At 51.0% G+C, this 21,103-nt stretch overlaps 1 protein-coding gene across 1 annotated transcript in view; it reads right to left on the reverse strand.

Annotated features, from left to right (window-relative positions):
• Window positions 1-14,773: 14,773 nt before the first annotated feature.
• Window positions 14,774-21,103, reverse strand: part of GFRA2 (GDNF family receptor alpha 2) — a 95,553-nt gene continuing 89,223 nt past the window's right edge. The window contains exons 8-9 of the mRNA XM_061199390.1: window positions 16,807-16,860; window positions 14,774-15,907 (exon numbers count right to left, since the gene is read on the reverse strand). Coding sequence (XP_061055373.1) covers window positions 15,785-15,907; window positions 16,807-16,860 — 177 coding nt within the window. The 3' untranslated portion in view covers window positions 14,774-15,784. The remainder of the gene's footprint in view (window positions 15,908-16,806; window positions 16,861-21,103) is intronic.

Raw genomic sequence — 21,103 nt, forward strand, 5'->3', positions numbered from 1 at the left:
AGACACCCCAGAGCATGCAGCTGTGTTCAACAGCTTGCAACTCCTTAATGCAGGGGCTGGGGTCCTATGACACTGACACCAAAGGGAACACGCAATATGGGTTTTAAGTTTTCAAGTTTAGAGAGAAGAGCATTTATGGATAGTAGAGAGGGGCCTCAGCAAGACATTGAGATCCATGAAATTTCCCCTTGTCTTTCACGTAGGCCCTTCCCTCCATCCATCTGAGCCTTCCTGCAGACATATGAACCTCCTGCTGGTGTTGGGCAGGTCATATTCCAGCCACACCAAACAACGCAAGATGCTCAGAGGCAGCGATGGATCTCATCTCTCTGTGCCTCTGCACACGCTGTTTTTTCTCCTGGGTTACCCTTTTCCCCTTGGCTGCCTGGCATATCTTGTCCATTCTTCCAGACTCAGCTCAAGCATCCCAGCACCTCCATGAGGCCACCCTGACCCTTTCCTGTACACCAACAGTCATTAATTCTCTGCCACCCTCCCGGGAGTGCTGTGTGCTCTGTACATCCTCTACTTGCTATGCCCGGTGGTATGCTTCCAAGAAGTCCTCCCCATTAGACCCTGAGCTTCTCCAGGGTGAGGACTTCCTTCGCATTTCAGTGCTGGACACATAGAAAACATACAATATCTGTTTGTAAAAATGAACAAGCTAACAAAGCAATAAGCAGGAAACCCCGGGTTCAAATCCCAAGCCTCCACCACCACCACTTACCACAACTAAGTGACCTTGGACAAGGTATTAAACCTCTGTTAGCCTCAGTTTCCATGTCTGTAAAATGGAGCAAATAATAACACCTTCTCATAGGATTGTTATTAGGATTAAGGAAGATAAGCCATGTAAAATGCCTGAAAAGAACGTAACTAAAATTAGCCACTATCACTGCTGTTAATGAGATTTTAGTAAATGAGGTTTGAAGCTTGAGCTTAATATTAAACAAGAGGATGCAGGGCTGGGCTTGGGGTCACATTTCCTGTAGGAGAGCTTTTTCCACCTCTTCCAAGAAATGTTCCTGCTCCAGCTGAGGCCAGAGTCGGTGTGCCGGGCCCCGCCAACGCAGATGCACTCAGAGTTTCCCGGGTTGAGTGTCCTTTGGAGCAGCTGCCACAGTGACAGAGAGCTCCCGAGCTCACCACAAAGGCTCCGAAGTCTGGGTTGGCGTCCCGGTGACACGCGGGACCCAGCAGGGCAGAAGCACAATGATAGCTCCGTGGGCTTTCCGGAGCATTCAACAGAAATGCTTGCTGAACAGCAAATCCCCACTCGACATACAGTCCCATTGGAAAACCGCTGACAAAGGCCTGGTTATGTAACTGAGATGGCAAATAATTAGCACAAATGCTCCCCAGAAGAAGCAGAAGAAACACCCTCTAAGGCCCGAGTCGTTCTCCGGAAGGAGATCGCGGAGAAAGTGGCTTGCCTGGTCCGAGTATTCGGAGAGGACTTTTCCTCCCGAGAACAGACTTAATTGAAAACCTCTGGAGGACACCCTGCCGAACCGAAGGCTTGGGGATCTACCCGGGGTGGGTGGGGGAGCGGGCGTGACAAGGCTTTCTTCACTTCCTGGGAAGGTGTGGGGAGAGGACAGGGGACAGGAGTTTATGGGCACCAGGCACCTGCACACGGAAAGGGGACACCCGTGCTGCTGGCTGGCCCATCGGGCACTTTTTAAGGCAGGTCCTCCTTGGGCTTCCCGTGGTCAGCACATAGCCGGCTCTGGATAAATGGTGTTGAATGAAGACATTTTTCCTGCATCTCAGGCTCCGGGCCCTCAGGGATTTCCAGGGGACTAGGGGAAGATGTGGGTCATCAGGGCAGTGGGGAGGGTAGCAGGCAGACCGCCTCTCCCTACGAGGTCCCACCTGCCTCCTTGAGTTATTCACCGCCCCTGGCTTCCTTTGCCTGAATCCAGGAGATGTGTTTCTTCCAGCTAAGGGTTAACCCCCAGCTCTCAGCCATGTGGAGTGAGTTCCCGCATAGATTATAAATCGGTGAGGGCTTCATAAAAAGCTGCCGAATAAATAGGCTATGCTTTAAAGGCCCTTAAATGTGAATTTAATTTTATACTACAATTCGCATTTGGAAAGTTGCTAAATGCCAATCCGTGCATGTGTCCGGGTGGCCGCCCTGAATGGATGCGTGTGTAGACATGATACAGCCTCAAGGCAAACTTCAGAGCCTTAACTCTGCACATGAGCCCCCATCCCCACCCTACCACATTATTCATGCTGTCTTTGGCAATGCTGTCAGAGCGTTTGACTTTGAACCCAGCCCGGAGACGAATCAAGGCCTTCAGAGTTACCCCCGGTCTGCCCCTGATGCCATCATCCCATGTAAGCCACGGGCAAAGGAGACCTCACTAAAAGGCCAGGCTTCCTCAGCTTCCACAAGCTGGACTGGTTGGGATTCAGGCTCTGACCTTCTTCGGAGCAAACTTCAGGGACAGTGCCAACTGCTCGACACAGCTTCTGGCGCATTTCCACCAGGCACAGGGCAAAGAGCAGTGACCCAGGCTCCCAGGCTACAGTTCCTATCCCAGCCCGGTCACTCATGGGCTGAGAGATCCCCACCCCATCACTTAACCTCTCTGGCCCTCAAGCTTCTCTCAGAGAATCCAGATGAAAACCACTGCCAGCCTACTTCACAGTCCTGAGACGATGAAACAAGATCATGGCTGTGAAATAGCACTTTGGAAACACAAAGCTACATGCCTGCACCTCGGATAATTACTGCAGCTTCAAGACAGCGCCCGGAAGCCCCGTGCTCGGAGGGCCCATAACCCCAGGCCAGGCTCAGTCTGTCCCCAACAAGGGTCTCTGCCTATGGCCAGGTGGAGCAACATGGTGATGGGGAAGGTGTCCTTGCCTGATGTCAGAAGCCCAGGGTGCCAGCCAGCCTGGCCACCCAGCACTTGCCTAGACCCCAATTTCTCGCACTGTAAAATGAAAGTCAGACCATCTGGCCTCAAAGGCCCCTCCCAGATCTCTGTGCTAAAGACACATGGAACCAGACCAGTATTTGCCTGGACACTTTTTCTAATGGTGTCAGAAGTTTATTTGAGGATTTGCAGAGCCAGTGAGCCCAATCCTGAGCCAGGTGGTCAAGATGACCCAAGAGGAGCATCAGGCAAGGCACCTGGCTCCAGGGGCTAAAAGTCAAGTTAGAACACAGGACACATGGGGCACATCATTCACAGTACCGGAGACTTTTCTGCACTCATCATAAAAATTTGCTGAGCGCTTCCATCGGGCCAAGTACTCTGTTACACACTTTACTTATGTGGTCTTGTTGCATCTTCCACAACCCCACGAGGGAAATTCTATGACCTCCATTTTTATGAGTCAGACAACAAAGGTTAGATGCAAAGCAACTTGCCCAAGTTCACACAGCTGTTAAGGGACAGAGCCAGAAAATGCACATCCTGCTTCTCTCCAAAATCTATGGTCCTGAGCACAAGGTACTTGCTGGCTGGGGTTGGCAAAGAAGGCTTTGTGGAAGAGGAATGTCGTTATTTATTTGTTCATTGATTTATACCCCTCACCCCATGTAATTCCAAAAAGCTTTCAAGTTGTGTTTATAATAAAGGTGTGCAATAATTGTAAAAGATCAAACCCCAGAGAGTAGAAAGAGAAGATGATTGTATCTGACATTTGAACTAAAATGTTCTATTTAATCATGTGTTCATTCATTCATCTCTCCATTCTATGAGCATTTATTGAGTATCTTGTAAGGTCCAGATCCAGATCCTGTGCAGGGCGTACTGAGCTGAAGGACACACTCTATGACCTCAAGGAACTTAAAGGGGGATGTGTGTGTGTGTGTGTGTGTGTGTGTGTGTGTGCGTGTTGAGAGAAAGGAAATGAGACAGTCAGCCTGATAATGTTCTGTAGAAGGAAAGCACGAACACCAGGAGCACTGAAGTCAGCCTCTTTCCCAGACTTGGGGAGTCAGAGAAGTTTTCCTTGAAGGATGTGTAAGAGAGGTTGGCTAGTCCAAGTATTTCAGACATTAGAGCTCCTAAGCACACAATTTAATTGAGTTTTCTGGCAACCAAAGCAGAAAGGGGAACTACGATCCGTTCCACAGTAGTCTAACATCAAGGGAGCCTTTATTTCCCTGTACTCAAGTCTAAGGTCATATGTATCCATATTTCAGGGACATGGCCTATGATGGGCAGTGTCTTCCAGAATGGGTTTGCAGACAGTGCAAACCTCCATCAAGTGGCCGTGACTTACAGCAATCTCCCAAGAGAGCCGAGAGTAGGACGCTGGAACGTCACCCAGTGCACAGAGTTAAGCAGGGAATCAAACTAATGCAGTGCCCCTATGTGGCTTTCCAGTTCCCAAACTTGGTGCTACAATTGAGCAGAAGAATGTAGGAGTAGGCAGTGAGAAAACCAGGAAATGAGAAGGGAACCTATTTTTTAAGAGCTTGCTATGTACCAGCCCCTGCACTAGGCATTTCATCCAATACCTCCAGCTCTTCAAAGTGGCTTCCCAAGGTCACAACGCTGGAGCTTACTGTTGAAGTCCTGGAAATTGAGCTGGCCCGGGTTGAGACAGCCCGTCTTCTCAAGTTGGCCACCCACAGCTCTTACCCACTCCGCTCATTCTAGATTGCCTGACACCTGGTCCAAACCACTCACCTGATGGAAGAGGAAATGGGCTGACAGATGCAAGTGACTTAGACCAGGAGGGGGACCACTTGCCTGACTCCCTTACACATTTTCCTCCCAGCCTTGCTCATCCTGGCAGATCAGCCAGGCTAGAGCCCCCACTAACTGCTACTTCTCAGCGATGGGGAGCTTTTTAGGACCGCTCTGCCCTTTGCCTGCCCTCCATCTCAAAGGCATGGCCACTTCTTACAGCTCTGAGGGCCAGATACAGAATTCTCCAAAGAAAGAACACATCCAGGACTCTATCCAAAGGAATGCAGTATCCAAAAATCCCATCCGTCTTTTATTAGGAGAATGCAGTGTCCCAAAATCCCATCCATCTTTTATTAGGAGACAATATCCACCCAGCGCAGGGAACCCAAGAAAAGTGAAAGGGGAAATCCTTCCACCAGCCTCCTCTGTGGATGCTTCTCTCTTCCCATGCACACTTCCTCTGATTTCTCTCTGAGTTCATGTGCAAATAGCTAATGACATTTTTAAAAGCCAAATGAGGGACTTTTAGCTAAATTCCTCACTAGTTGCAAATTATCACAGGAAGAATACCTTCATGGGGGCCATGGAGGGAAATGGCCCTGGGGGGGAAGGCAGGCAGACAGGCAGCAGGACCCACCGGCTGAGTGGGCTTCCCCCCAGCCACTGCTAGGACAAATCGTGGTCCCCGTGGTCACCTGAGACCACAAGAAGCTGCGTGGATGGAGGGCCAGGCCAAAGAGGCAGCATTCATACAGTCCGGTCATTTCTCTGTCCACTTCCTGTGATTTGCTAGTCAGTCAGCTTCCCACGAAGGAACTCAGGGTTTGGTTCAGAGAACTGTATAAGAGGAAAAAATTCCACCCACCCTCTGTGTTCTGCCAACAAGCAACTTCTACATGTGCGCATATATATATATATATATATATACCCACTTGTGTACACATATCCCAGGGGCCCTCACTGCAGAACGAGAGCATCAGAAAGAGAAAACATGTGTGACCCCGCAGTCGTGAAACCAACAGAGCTGATCCACTGAGCTCCACTAAACATTCTTTTAAGTACAAGATCGTCAGGAAATTTAGAAAACTTAAAACCCAGGGCTGGCCATTCCTGGTCCCTCCCTTTTCCTTTGTCTTCAAAAGTCAGCATCTTAACACATATATATGGAATCTAAAAAAAAAAAAAAATGGTTCTGAAGAACCTAGGGGCAGGACAGGAATAAAGACACAGACGTAGAGAATGGACTTGAGGACACAGGGAGGGGGAAGGGTAAGCTGGGACGAAGTGAGAGAGTGGCATTGACATATATACACTACCAAATGCAAAATAGATAGCTAGTGGGAAGCAGCCCCATAGCACAGGGAGATCAGCTCAGTGCTTTGTGTCCACCTAGCGGGGTGGGATAGGGATAGTGGGAGGGAGACGCAAGAGGGAGGGGATATGGGGATATAAGTATATGTATAGCTGATTCACTTTGTTATACAGCAGAAACTAACACACCCTTGTAAAGCAATTATACTGCAATAAAGATGTTAAAAAAAAAGTTAGCATCTTTGTGACCCCTGACCAGAGGGAGGTGGAGGAACTTTGGCCTCTGACCCCAGCCCTGGCCCCTGACCAATGCTCCTCACTCTCTATCACCATTGGCCGGGAGGATGATTATCCTATAGAGGCCCTCACCCAAATGGACTTTTCATGAAGTTGTGTTTGTCCACCAGAGCACATTGGAATCTTCCCATTTTATCGTTCTCCTGAGATTGTATGTTTCCTCCCCATTTCGAGAGGCAGCTGTTGGTCTCGGTTATGATGGCTTGGTGATTTTCAACAAGCTCCCTGTCCCTCGGCTGGTGGCCTTTCTCGATCACATACCTGAACAAGCAAGACTGGGTTTCCCCTTTCATTATCAGTAGTTCCCACTTAGTAAATAACAACACCCCCCCACCCCGCTCCCCTTTCCTCCCTAACCAGGCTCCTCCTTAACACTTCCACGCTCAGGCACGTGCCCTGGGTTGATTTTTCCTTACTAACTTCCCAGCTTATTTACCAAGACATCTGGCCGCAGTGCAGAGCAAACATGCACTCTTGGTGCAAATTCAGAAAGAGACTTGTAGAAGCCTGGCTTTTTTGCACTGGAATGTCATTTTTTTTTCCCTAGGAGGTTGAGGCTGGGTAAATCAGGACATGAGGTTATTTAAAGGGACAGGATGCAGAAATCCAGATGACAGTCGGCTTCATTATAAGATAAGCTTCCCGCAGAGGAACTCAGCTGAACTTGTTTAAACAGATGTCCGAGTCTCTATCTGCTACCAAGAAGCTCTCCCCACAGGGTTCCCTTCAACATCCTCCTCAATTCCGACCAGGCTGAGCTCCACGGTGCTTTGATGGCTGAACCAAAATTCTCTTTGTTCTACCCAACAGAAGAGAGTTTGCTGAGCAAATTAATTCTTTTAAATGAGATTTCAGGGTATGTATGTAACCGCCTAAGAGAAGAAAAAAAGGAGGATCGGACTAGGAAATAGAGTCTGGATTTCTAGCCTCAGCCTTGCTGCTGAGGACACACGGTGTGGCCTGGGATACTATGTAGTCTCCGGACTTGCTTCAACAAGGGAAAAGTTGTCCCAGGCTAGCACTCCCTGGGCTTCTGCTTCAATATACTAATTCCAGATTTCTGTTCCTCATTTTTTCTCAGTGTTCCACCTGCACACTCTCCTGGGACCCACTGAAATTCCATATCTACTTTCTTTCAGTCAATCAACAAACACTTGCTGAAGTTCCTCTCTGCCAGGCACCGTAGTAGGTGCTAAGGACATGGTGCTGAAAACACAAAAGATGAAGATCCTGCCCTCTTGGAGTTTACACTGTAGTAGAAGGAAGTAGATAATAAATACCCAACACACACTCTGTGCACACATGATCATATATGTGTATGTATAGTATAGTGGATCTGAAGGTGATAAGTAAGTGTGATAAGCTTTGGGAAAGTAAGTGTTCAAGATGGGAAGTCCTGAAGTAGGGGGCAAGGAAGCATGCCTTGGACAAGGAAGATCTCTTTAATTAGCTGACATCTGAGCAGGGAACCTGAAGGAAGGAAGGGAGGGAGGGAGATGGAACAGCCACTACAAAGACTCTAAGGTGGGAGCCAGCCTGGTGTGTTCAAAGAACAGCAGGAGGCCAAGGTGGCTGGAGCAGAGTCAGGGCAGGGGGGCAACAGTTGGAGAGGAGGTGGGAAAGGCAGCCAGACCAGATCCTGGAGACCTCCCAGGCCATTTCAAGGCCTACTTTAGATATTAGACTATATTTGTTAAGCAAGATTCTATAGTTTAGATTTTTTATTCATTTAGATGAGTCTACCTTAACTTCCCAGTTAATTCAAATGAGAGGAACTTGGCCCCAGGTTGTAGAAGGATGCAAGAAAAAGCACAGTGAAATCTGAAGAGGCTAAAACTAGGCGGGAAATGGCAATACTTGAACAAACCACAGGAGCGGAGGAGGCTGCCTAGCATACTGATGTCAACCTCATAGTTTCTGCTCTCAACTCCACTCCCTGTGGAAGGGAGAGTACCCTACAAAGGGGCTGGACCAGACAATGGGGAGATGCAGATGCAATGATGGTGACAGGGAGGCCAGTTCAGGGACTTGGGGTGGATGGTCCCCCGAGATGCTACTCAGTTGGATCCAGCCTCTGAGAGGAAGAGCAGCCTGACCTGAAGCAGAGGACTTGGAGGGGGAAAGCCTCACTTCTCCAGGGCCTGCAAATGCTGAACAAAAATGCCTGAACCAGAAGGTGACAAGGGAGAAAGCCAGCCAGGCAGAAGAAGGCTCAAAAGGAAGAGGATGAAAGACAGATTTCCTGGAAGAGAATGATTCCAAGTGTGCGCCAAGCTGAATTCCTAACAGGACACAGCCATGGGGAGTCAGCTAACCTCGGGGCACAGCCAGGGCCGTACCCAGAGCCCACACCTGTGGTCTCAGAGCCCACCTGCCAAAGGTGGAGGCTCTGGAGTCGCTTCAACAGTAAGGAAAGGTGTCTGAGGCCACAGCCCCGGCCTGACAAAGAGGATGGAGCTGGGGGGGTGGGGGGGTGGGGGGGAGGGATGGCAGATTCTCTGGGGGAACAGCCCCCAGGGATAGAAGTCAGAGGTCCTGCAGATGAACAGAACCTGAGAGGGTCCCCGGGAGCAACCACCAGAAATCAGTCACATGATCAGTTACAGTTATTCAGATGGAGGTGGCACCCCCAGTCCTCCCACTGTCCTGAGCGTATCAAATTTTATGCTGAGGATGTGGATTCCTGAGTCCACATGGAGATGCCCAGGACGGGGCCAGGCTGAGCTGTCCCCCTGATGTGTGGGGAAGAAAGCCCCACCCTGCCCTCTGAGCAGGGTCCCTTTCCCCCGGCAGACTCGGGGCAGGTGATGGGGTGGAGTGGAGGAAGTCCGCCAGCCGACACCCAAAGAGGAATGAGGCCCACGGTGCTAGCTCAGCCCCACCTCCACTCGCGGCACGGAGGGACCCAACAATTGTAGCTGCTCCCCAGATTGCCCAGGCTTTTTCTAGGCCTGTCCTTCCACAGCTGCCCTGGGCTGGACAGAGAGATGCATGGGTTTGGGTGAGTTTGAGGGGCTAGCGAGGGGTCATCGCCATCCCCTGGGATGACAGCATCTCTGGACCGTTTCCAATCATCAATAAAGTCAAGTCTCCTCCATTTGGGAGAGAAGGTTATTTCAGCAGCCCCCCAGGTAGAAATGCTATAACTATACTTCTAGGAGGCAGGCCTTTTCGTCCTTCATGTCACTGTGGTCTCACACTCACCCAGCTTTCCAACACAGTGAGAATTAAGAGTGATTTCAGGTTACTGGGGCCCCTGGAGAAAAAGGCCTTTCATCTTCCACTGAGGATAAAAGTGAAGGCTGGACTGGGCCAGTGGTGTTACCCCGCAAGGATTTGTTTGGCCAACCAGGCCGGACTCTCGTTTTGAAATGGAGAAGAGGGAGAGCTGCGGCCTGTATTTTAAACTGTCACGTTCCCGCATGTGGGTGGGCGGGGGAGGAGAGGAGAGAGGTCAGTCCACCATGCAGGCTCGGGAAAAATCAAGGGGGAGGTTTTCCTGGAAGCCTCTCTTCTGGCTGCAAGAGCTTCAGCACCCTGAATCATGCTCACGGTGGTAACTATGCAAACTCCTCCTACGGGGACGTTAGATGAGAATCAGTCACTTCTGCCTGCCTGGTCCCAGTGGAGGAGGCTCTGTGACCTCTGACTGCCCAGCAGGATCCAGGTCAAAGTGGTGACTAGAGAGCACCGTACCCAGGGAGGGAGGCCAGGGCCGGCTCGGTGGCTGCTCCATGTGGCCGATGGGTATGAACTTTCCAGGAAACACTGTTGTCTGAAAAGAGGAAATGGGGCAAAGCATGAGGGGCACTACCGTCAGCCATACCCAGAATGAGACCCAAGGCAGCAGTCTGCAGTTCTGCATAAGATGATTGGTGACAAATTGGAGCCACCAAGCAGGGTGGCGGTGTTTATTGAAAGAGAGATGAATTCCGCCTCCTTCCAAGTTATTCTGTGCCAGGCTGGTGAGTTCAGAAATAACTGGCAGTCACAGAATCACAGAATCCTGCTGTGGACGGGAACCTTGGAGAGCAGCGTCTCTGACCCTTCCCTTTGTAGACGAGCAAAGTGGGGGCCGGCCAGGTTAAGTGACTTGCCGACAGCCACGCCGGGGCTCTCAGAGCCCCACTGCCCTGCTGGACCTTCTCTGCATTCACGTGAGAACTTCTCCCCTCACACCCCTGGAGCGGCAGCTTCCCTTGCCCTGGACCACAGGTCCTTCTGGCGCCTTCCTGCAAACCAGGGAATGGCACCCCCTCCTTAGGGCTCAGGTGGATACACGGATGGATGAGTTGAGAGCAGCTGAATTGCAACCTCATATGCCCTCCCGGCCCGATGCCCCTGTACAGAGGACAACTTCAAAATCACCTGTGCAGCCCTCATGCTCCAGACCACACGTATGTTTGCATGGCCCACAGGCTATCTGGATTCTCCCTCACAGCCCCTGCCCAATGTGGGGCTTCTCCTCCCAGCGTCCTCTTCCACCAGCTCATCTGCCTTTACCTCCCTGTCGCAGTGGCAAACTGCCCTCTCTCTTCCTCCGACCTGTGGATGATTTCAGCCCCACCACCCGTCATCACTTCCTGCCACCAAAGCCCTATGGTCAGAGAGCCTGGGATTGAGAGCTTGGTCTCAGAGATCGTCTAGAACAGGGAGGTCAACTCCAGCCTGGGCCTGTTTTTGTAAATCCAGTTTTATTGGAACACAGTCAGGTCCCATCACTTACGTATTGCCTCTGTTTTCAAGCTACAGTGGCCGAGTTGGTAGTTGCAACCAAGACGCCATGGCGCACGAAGCCTATCATATTTATTAGCTGGCCCTTGAAAAAAAATGTTTGCCAATCCCCAATCTAGAGCAACATTTCTGAGGCTCAGGGAAATTCCGTGACTTAGCTAGGGTCGCTAGCTGATGGGTGGCCAAGCCAGAGTTTGAGCCCAGGTCCCCTGACACCCTCTCCAGGTATACCCCAGACTTCAGGAGGAGAGAATATGGACTTGAGTATGTCCTCAGACTCCCGCCTCATTGCCAGCCCTTTTTTCTATAAGGAAGTCACAGGGGAGGCGGTTCTGCTCACAAAGCATCAAGATGACTCAGAACTCATTCCCAAAAGCTTGGGTTGCAGACCTGGGGCTCCATCCCTGCAGGGAGTTTCTCAAAACCCCTGGAGGTGAAGCTGCTCTGGTCTTGCCTTGGGCCCCACCAGGGATGCCACGCCAGCCTGCCTGCCCCAGCTCCCACGGCCAGTCAATGCGTCCTGGTCTCAGTTTTGAGCTGGTACACCCACGGCAAAGGCACATCTTCTGCCTTCCCGAGTGGAGAGGGGGTGGCCACTCAGAGAGCGGACTCCTGGGAGCGTGACATTTGGATGTTCTGTAGCCACTGCCCTCAGCGACTTGCAGATCAAATCAACTCTGCTTTACATACAGGAGGAAGTTTCCTTTTTTCCCTCGCCTCCCCCCTGCCCTCTTAACTCCACTTGGCAATGCTTCCAAGAGCAGAGTCCAGGGGCCTGATGGTGATCATTTCTTGTTTCTGCCACAGGGAATCCGTGAAAGTGTCTCAGGACACAGAGAGGAGGAGGAAGAAGGGAGAAGCTCCAAGGACAGACCCCAGCACAGCTCTTCCCGCTGCCAAGAGGAGGAACCCTGGCCGGCCAGGCAGCAGCTGAGAATCTACGGAGGCCCAGCGTCATGTGGACACCGGGCAAAGGGAGGGGTGTAGCTGAGTGCCAGGCACTTGGCAGGGTATCCCATTTAATCCCAACACCGTTCTCATGAGGCAGGGCTGCTGGCCCCTTTTCACAGATAGAGAAACTGAGGCTCAGATTGGACATGGTCACCCAGCTGGTGATCAGCAGATTTGGAATTCAACTCCAGGTCTGCCTCACCCCCAAATGTACCCTCTTTCCAGCCCTGGAGCTGCCACAGCCGGGCCCAGCTGGGGCCTGGGGATGAAATCCTTGGAAGGACTCATGAGAGCAGCGTTGAGCAATCCTGGGAAACCTGTGTTGCCAAACAGGGCCTGGGGTGCAGGGAACTGAGATAACAACTCTGTGTCTGATCTCAGAACAAGGCAGGGAACCAGCCACGCGGCCCACACACCAGGGCCGCCCAGGGCCAGGGCGCGGCCCGCTGGATGCCAAGTCCTCTGAGCCCCTGAACCAGCCTCCTTGGATCCCCCACTGCCGCTGTAGGTCTATTCTAGGCCTTTAGCCCAGTCGAGTGGTCCCAGCTGCATTGAGAGGAGGGTGGCAGGGCAAGAGCCAGGCAGGAAGCTGATGTCTGGGTTCTGGGCAGAACCACAATTGCCCCAGGCTGGAAGCTTCCCCAGGGAGGGCAGAAGCATCCCTATAGGGTTTCAGTCTTGGCACTATACTAGAGCTTAGAAAACAGGATAAGACATCCTTGCAGACAGATGCCTATCCCAGATCAGCAGTGGCAAAAAGCTGGTGGCAAAAAGAAAAAGCTCATTTTACAAACTGCTGACTCTGCAGTAAAGGCACAGTGGGCCTATACTTCATGTGGATGACTCTCCCCGAAAGAACACTAACGTAATTTCAGATCTCTGGTGGCCCCTACCAATCTTGTCTCAATTCCTTTCCTGCTTCTCTCCACTTATCTGTCCCCCTAGCCTAATTTCAAAGTGTAGGCTCAAATGCCTTAGTGTTACTAAGATTCATTCAAACCATTAAACTAATTAGCATTAAGATAGTGAAACTTTATTCTTCCCAGTTTTATTTACATATTTTGAGAGGATCATGGAGAACAGGAATCATCTCAACCAAAGGAATGAATATTGAATGGTAAAATTTCAGCTATGTGATACCTGGGTGGGGAGATGTTTTAAGGCAGAGTAAAGCTGCCCAGCCTCTATTCCTCCTTCATAATGCCACCTCCATTTCCTTTGGGGAAATTTTCTCTCCCCCATGATGCAAGCCAAGGGTTTATCTCCCATTAGGGATGCCAGATGTGACATATAGCCTCCTCTCTCACCCAAGTGGGGAAGGAGGTAGGCACAAGGCCCCAGCTGAGCCAGCTGGATGACAATGGTTGGTTGTCGTTCATCACAGAGACAGTGGCATGCTGACCCTGTAGATTGTGCCTTCTGTCCCTTCAAATGTCCTTTGGTTCCTGCCCGAGCCTCCCTTGGTCCTCCCATCTCCCACTGACTCTATAAGCCAACTTCTCCCAAAGCCTTCTAAGTGAATCAGTCGTTGCTGTTTGCAAAGAACATGGATTGCCAGCTGAACTCCACAGCTGTTCTACCTTGCTCTACCCACGTAAGGCCAGCGGTGGCTGGAGAAGAGGGCGGGCTGGCTCACCATCCCTCCATCAGAGGCTGGAACATAGCACACCAACCTGATCACCACCAGGGACCAATGTTCCTAGTGCATATGCAGCCAGGAACAAGAGCCATTGGGGGGACCCAGGATTGGGAGAGAGAAGCATCTCATCTCCCAGTGGTGACAGGATGGGATCATGTGCAGCCCTGAAGGTCATGCGGGCACAAGGACCGGATTCCCTTCTCCTGGCAGTCTTCCCTCCTCCCTCCTGCTGTGTGCATACTCACACATGCCCTGAACACACACGAGCCCACACTCGCCAGCACTCACGCACGCGCACACACACACACACACGCACACACACACTCTGCCAGCAGGCATTCCCCTAGTATTCTCTGAAGGAGAATCTCTCCAAGAGAATATGGCAGGCAGAGCCTGGGTGGCAAACGGAGAAAAGGAGAAAAAGAGAAAAAGGATGGACCACAAGTGTCTTCCTTCTCTGCTGGGACCCAAGAGGCCAGGTCTCTGCCTTCACAATCACATACCTTAAAAAAACCAGGAGTCCCACCAGGAAGATACCACCCACTCTACATAAGACAAACTGTGCCACCTCACAGGGCCACCCAGGCAGCCTTCAAACAAAAACATCCGCAAGATGTGATGTCAGGTTGTCTCCCCCCGCCATCCCCACGGCTACCTTCATTCTCTTCCAGTTTGGGACCAACGGGCATTGGTGCTGATTGGGAAGGGAGGGAGGAGATGACAGGTGAACAGCCCGCAGGCTCAGCACAGCTGGGACCTCAGCCCCACCGTCTCCTAACAGAGCTCTATCACCCACAACGAGGACACACGACAGACACACGTGTGCACACGCGGACACACACGCTCTCCCAAGGCCCACCAGGAGCCCCCGGGAAGCAGCCAAGAGGTTGGCACTGGGCCAAGAACAAAATAGGGGCAAAGACACACCCAGAGTGAGGCAGAAGGCAGACTGCTTCCTAGTATGTTTATTGGAGCCTCTGCTAAGCGTGATATGGATCAGGAACCCCCTTCCACTGCCCAGTCAACCCGACTGGGGCAGGGACACAGGGAGCCAACCTCCTTTTTTTCCCATTATAGACAACATTATTAAAAAAAATAAACTTTACAATAATACATTTTCGCTCATCTGTTAGGGTATTGTTTCGTTAGTTTTGTTCCTTAAAAAAAGGAAAGGAGGGGGAACCACACAATATATGTATACGGATGTGTATATACATATATGTTGCGAAAGGAGCCGTGTTATGTACATACAGTGTGCGTACGTCTCGGAAATGAGGAAACAGAAGAGCGAGGCAGAGAGAAAAGAATTGGAGAGAGCCGCAGAGACCAGAGTGTGGTGCAGGTAGACGGGCCACCGTGATCTTCTCTGTCCCTCTCGGCACCAGCCCCTCCTTCCCAAGGGAGACCCACCAAATGGACCCAAGAGAAACCAAGGGAGTGGACAAAAAATCATTTCTCTTTGATTTCAAAACTCCTGCCACCAAGCAGGAAGAATCAGCCTTGAGGTGGTATCCAAGTTTTGCTCCCAACCCCCAATGGGATCTCCCAGGCAGGCTGGGCTCCCAAGCCCCCTGGAACTGCCCAGCCTCCCACTCTGTGCTACAGTGGAGGTCAAGGGGGCTCAGCACCACAACCTCCACAGGTCAGATCCAGCCCTCAGAGAAGGGAGGCAAAATAACCTCCATCCTTGAAGCCACCTGGAGGTGCTGAAGGTACCCAGCTGGACTCCGGGGGGGGGCAGCCTCGCTGCTCTGCTGCCCGACGCCCCCCGCCAGCCCCCGGCAGGTCCCCAGAGTGGGGAGCTTGAGAAGAGCGGCAGCCATCCTGCCCCAGCCCGTGTCCCTTAGGCAGTGGGGATGTCATCCTGGTCTCTCATGTCAGCAGGGTCCAGAGAGGAAAACACCAGAAGAAAGTGAAGGGCATCTCTAGACCCTTGTGCCCTCGTCAGCACTGGGTTTCCCCTGCCAGGGGACCTCTGGGCCAGCTCTTAGGCTGCCCGCCTGCTTGTCTGTTTGGTTTAGAAAAACTTCTCCAGAGAAGAAACCTGGGAGGAGACAGGTTCAGAGACAAGGTGGGAAAAGACATTTTTTTTTTTGCAAGGTGTGTGTGTGTCTGTGTGTGTTTCCATTTTGTCAGGCGGGTGTTCTCGTCCGTGTAGCTTTCGGAAATCTCCCAATGCGATTCCCAGAGCCTACAAGGCCAGCTTCAGCATCAGGAAGGAGACAGCGGTCAAGGCAGCCGATGGTCTGGCTCTGCGGGGGCCTGAGTTAGGTTTGACCACCCTTTTACTCCCTGGGATGATATTGGTCGTGAGCTGTGGCCAAGCAGAAGGGGGAAGAGAAGCAGAGAGAAGGACAAACGAGTCAGTAGGGCTGGGATCAGCCAAAAAAAAAAAAGGACTCTGGAAGTGGAGCACTAAGGCCCCTGCCCTCCTGGTCACCCAGGGGACCCTCTTTCGCAGAGCCAGGCTTCCATGGAGCTGGGCTGTGCCTCAGCTGACTACTCGGGGAACATGGCAGCAGCCCCCAGGGAAACGGGCTGCTCTCCCTGCCCGGCTGACGCAGACGAGCGAGGATGGGGATGGTATAAAGATCTAAAGGAAGAAAGTCCCGGGGTCCACAGGACCTGCTTCTGGAGAGGAGAGGGGAGGGGAGATGAGGGGGGAAGAGAGAAGCTCCGTTCTCCGGGTTCCTAAATTTGTTGGAATCCCTCCTCCATGGAGCCTCCGCTGCACACCCCTGTCTGAACTCTCTCTCCTTCTGCAGACTCGTAACGCTAACTTGACTTCTCCTCTAAGTTATATATATGCTATACATATACATAGTCACAGATCTACTCCTGTGCTGGGGCTCCTTCAAGGAAGGGCCCATGTCCTGTGCCATCTCTCCACCTCTTCAATGTCCCAGAACCAGCACAGAGCAGGCTGCTGGGAACACTTGTCTTAAAGAGTCAGGAAGGCTTGCCAGGACCTCTGCTCAGAGCAGCCTCTTGCGTCTCACCCAAGAGACAAGTAAGGGCCCTGGCGGCAACATCTACACCCACCCCGCCTCACCCCCAACAGAGTGAGCCCCTCCCCAGGTCCAGGTGGGCCAGAAACTCAGCTAGCCCAGTACATGCAATGGAATCTGGGAGCTTCAAGTCCAAGGCTCTCCTGGAAAACAACCCCCTCTGGCCCAGCCCCCGGCACCCACCCCCACTCAGGCCCTCACTCACCTCTGTGAAGCACATGCTTAACTCTTTGGAGTTATTGGCCTTCAGCCCCTGCTCCTGTGGGAGAGAAGGCGCTAGTAAGGATGGATCACCGGGGCTGGGTCTCTGGCCAGCCTTTGTCCCATGACTCAGATGAGACGACACATCCCGTGGCCCTGCCATCCATCACTGACATCACAGTGTACACGCAAAGATCACTGGAAGCACAGAGACCTTTGCCCTTCTCTGACACTCTCAGTGGTTAGGGCTCTTGAAGAAGAGAGTTCTAACTCTGCTCTCCAACTTACAGCCTAATAGAGCAATAAGCCACTCCCGGGTCTGTCTACCATACTCAGAGTTCGTCTTGATGAGGCAGGCACCATGTTTTCTTGCCTTGTGTAACAGCAGCTCAATAAATGTTATACTCAGTTACTGTTTGTTAACCGTCATTCATTAACATGTCTGTGAATGAATGAATGAATGAATGAATGAATGCCACAGATCAGAACTAGCATCTCAGTGCCAGCTCCAGAAAAACCATGAGTCCTCATTGGGCTCATGGGGAAGAGAGCTGTGATTGATTAGTGATGTCTGCCATTGGGGCAGGTTAGGCAGACATCTGGCCATGGTGCCAGGTGTTGGCTGTTCCATCCTAAACAGATGTGTGGCACCTGGGAGCTCTGTGGTCCAGGTGAGGAATGAGGAAGGAAAGCTGGCTTGGTGATGACTCCAGGGTTTTCCACCCCTGGCACAACCACCTGGATGAGGACCAGAGGGTATGTGTGATAAGCAGCCCTTTGTTGTCATCATCATAATAGTGATCCATGGGAACCAGCTGGGAGATGTGATGTTTCTAAACTGGCCTCAAATGGCTCTGGCCACCAGAAGCAACTGGGAAGCCCAAGAAATTATGCCTAAACCACTGCTCTTGGCCAGAGGTATTAATGATGCCTTGAACATCACAGGCAATCTACCACCCAGGGCATCTGGTCAGCTAAACAAGGCCCCAGCTGTCACACAAAGGCCCCAGCCAAGAGCAGAGTCACTACCGAAGGTGGAAATGTGATCATGGGGACAATGAGTGCAGCCGAGACAGAACCAGGGACCCAACCAAGGAAGATCCTGTTCAAGGCCGCAGCACCAGTGACTCTGGGTGCCAAGATGTAGCCCGGCCAAGCCACCAGCCTGCATCCCTGCAGAAGGGTGTGTGCTCAGAGGCCCTCGTGGACCCGAGGACTGGATTCCACTGCCCAGGACCAAGTGCAGCTCCAGATAGGGCTGTGGGAGGTCACTGCCTGATGGAGCCTGCCCACCCCACCTTAGAGGCTGCACTGTCACCATTAGCTTACACTTGACTGCCCCCCACCATCCTCACTCGGTCACCTCCCTGAGCAACTCCCAGCCCCAGCTATGTCCCCACCTATGACATCCTGTAGCCTGTCAGGATCTGTGCCACACAGCCCAGCACCTATATTTCCTGGCAGCCTTTCCAGCTCTAACTGTTGCAGGTACAGCAGCTGTGTCTCCACCCCCTCCAGGGTCCCTGTCTTCTCCCTGGCGCCCCCTCCCACAGTGCTCACTAAACAGGAGCCTGTGTGGAATCACAGGCAGACAGCTGGGGATCCTGGTCCTCACCACCACCCCCCACCTCAACCAAGAAGCTCCATTTTTACTTGTTTTTTGTTTTGTTTTGTTTTGTTTTTAACATCTTTATTGGAGTATAATTGCTTTACAATGGTGTGTTAGTTTCTGCTTTATAACAAAGTGAATCAGTTATACATATACATATGTTCCCACATCTCTTCCCTCTTGCGTCTCCCTCCCTCCCACCCTCCCTATCCCACCCGCCTAGGTGGTCACAAAGCACCGAGCTGATCTCCCTGTGCTATGTGGCTGCTTCCCACTAGCTATCTATTTTACGTTTGGTAGTGTATATATGTCCATGCCACTCTCTCACTTTGTCACAGCTTACCCTTCCCCCTCCCCATATCCTCAAGTCCATTCTCTAGTAGGTCTGTGTCTTTATTCCCATCTTGCCCCTAGGTTCTTCATGACCTTTTTTTTTTTTTTCTTAGATTCCATATATATGTGTTAGCATACGGTTTTTCTTTTCTCTTTCTGACTTACTTCACTCTGTATGAGGGACTCTAGGTCCATCCACCTCATTACGAATAACTCAATTTCGTTTCTTTTTATGGCTGAGTAATATTCCATTGTATATATTTATGCACCCAACATAGGAGCACCTCAATACATAAGGCAAATACTAACAGCCATAAAAGGGGAAATAGACAGTAACACAATCATAGTAGGGGATTTTAACACCCCACTTTCACCAATGGACAGATCATCCAAAATGAAAATAAATAAGGAAACACAAGCTTTAAATAATACATTAAACAAGATGGACTTAATTGATATTTATAGTATATTCCATCCAAAAACAACAGAATACACATTCTTATCAAGTGCTCATGGAACATTCTTCAGGATAGATCATATCTTGGGTCACAAATCAAGCCTTGGTAAATTTAAGAAAATTGAAATCGTATCAAGTATCTTTTCCGACCACAACGCTATGAGACTAGATATCAATTACAGGAAAAGATCTGTAAAAAATACAAACACATGGAGGCTACACAATACACTACTTAATAACCAAGTGATCACTGAAGAAATCAAAGAGGAAATCAAAAAATACCTAGAAACAAATGACAATGGAGACACAACGAAACTAAACCTACAGGATGCAGCAAAAGCAGTTCTAAGAGGGAAGTTTATAGCAATACAATCCTACCTTAAGAAACAGGAAACATCTCAAATAAACAACCTAACCTTGCACCTAAAGCAATTAGAGAAAGAAGAACAAAAAAACCCCAAAGTTAGCAGAAGGAAAGAAATCATAAATATCAGATCAGAAATAAATGAAAAAGAAATGAAGGAAATGATAGCAAAGATCAATAAAACTAAAAGCTGGTTCTTTGCGATGACTTGTTTTATATGTTGGAGTTATATACAAAATTATTTTTAAAAATAGTCTGTGGCTTAAAAATAAATAAGGTTTGAGAAAATAGCTAAACTAGATGACCTCTTGGCCTGACCTTCTGTGACAGGATGCCAGCTCTCAGGGAACCCAGGGTCCTGGACACAGACCTGGACACAACTTAGCCGGGTCAACCACACAGAGAGGAGCCGTTGGCGGAGGAGGTGAGATTTGAAGGCTCAGCTCTGGAGCCGCCTGGCCTATGGCTGGACTTTGCTCCTCAGAGTGGCTGGGACTTGAAAGTCTCCTCTTAAGAGGGAAGACACAGGAGGGGGTGTTGGCAAATATTAGATATGAAGCAGGAGGAAGAGGATAAGGAGGAAAGGGATAGAAGTAAGAGGAAATGAGAGGAAGGATGAAGTAGAGAAAAAAGGGAAAGACAGCACCCAAGGAGACAGGAGCACCAGGTAGGGAAGAGGGGGAGGGGAGGGAGTAGCGGGGGAGGGAGGGAGCATCAGGGGAGGGGAGGGAGCAGAGGGGGAGGAGAAGGAACAGGAGAGGACCCCTTCATCCTGTCCTCTGACCTGTATTATCGTGAGAGAGGGATGCCACCTCCCAGGACCAGGGCCAAAGGAATCCGACCCACTGTGTGGTCTCTGACAGGCCACAGGGACCTGGTGGGGGAAAAGGATGGGGCTCCATGAAGATCAGGACAGGACCCCTCCCCATGCCCCTTCAGTGACCCACCTTGGATCCGTCATCCACAGTACTTGCCCAAGCCCTTCTGAACCAACGGCATTTCTATCTGGCAGGCTCCAGGGCTGACCTGCCACACACTGAACACGTGCTGAGTGGCCAGGCGACACACTGGGCTTCCTCTCACTGTCCTGAAGTACTTCCTTCAAGTGCTACAACATCCAGCTTATAGATTTTTTGTCCTCAGAGACCCATCCCAGCCTTTCCTTTTTAGACTGCAGGGTCCTAATCCTTGGTGCCCATCCCCGTGGGACAGCCCCTTGATCCAAGGAAGGACCCCAGAGGCCAGAGCCCAGGGCTCCAGTCTTGGTTCAGCCACTGACCCCCGGCAAATCCCTTCATCTACTGGCACCTCAGTTTCCTCATCTATAAAATAGCGATAGTCAAGCGAACCTCACTGGCGCACCGTGAGATACATGAGACCGTGCATATGGCGCAGCAAAGCTCTGGACAAGTATAAATGCCCCTTAATCCCCAAGCATGATGCAGAGCGAAGCAGAGCTTGCATCCAGTAAACTCCCAGGACTGGGGCTGCAGGGTGAGACCCAGGTCAGCTGGTAGCCTGGGGCTATCCTAGCTCTA

This window comes from Eubalaena glacialis, chromosome 9, assembly GCF_028564815.1.
Source record: "Eubalaena glacialis isolate mEubGla1 chromosome 9, mEubGla1.1.hap2.+ XY, whole genome shotgun sequence".
Lineage (NCBI taxonomy): Eukaryota > Metazoa > Chordata > Mammalia > Artiodactyla > Balaenidae > Eubalaena > Eubalaena glacialis.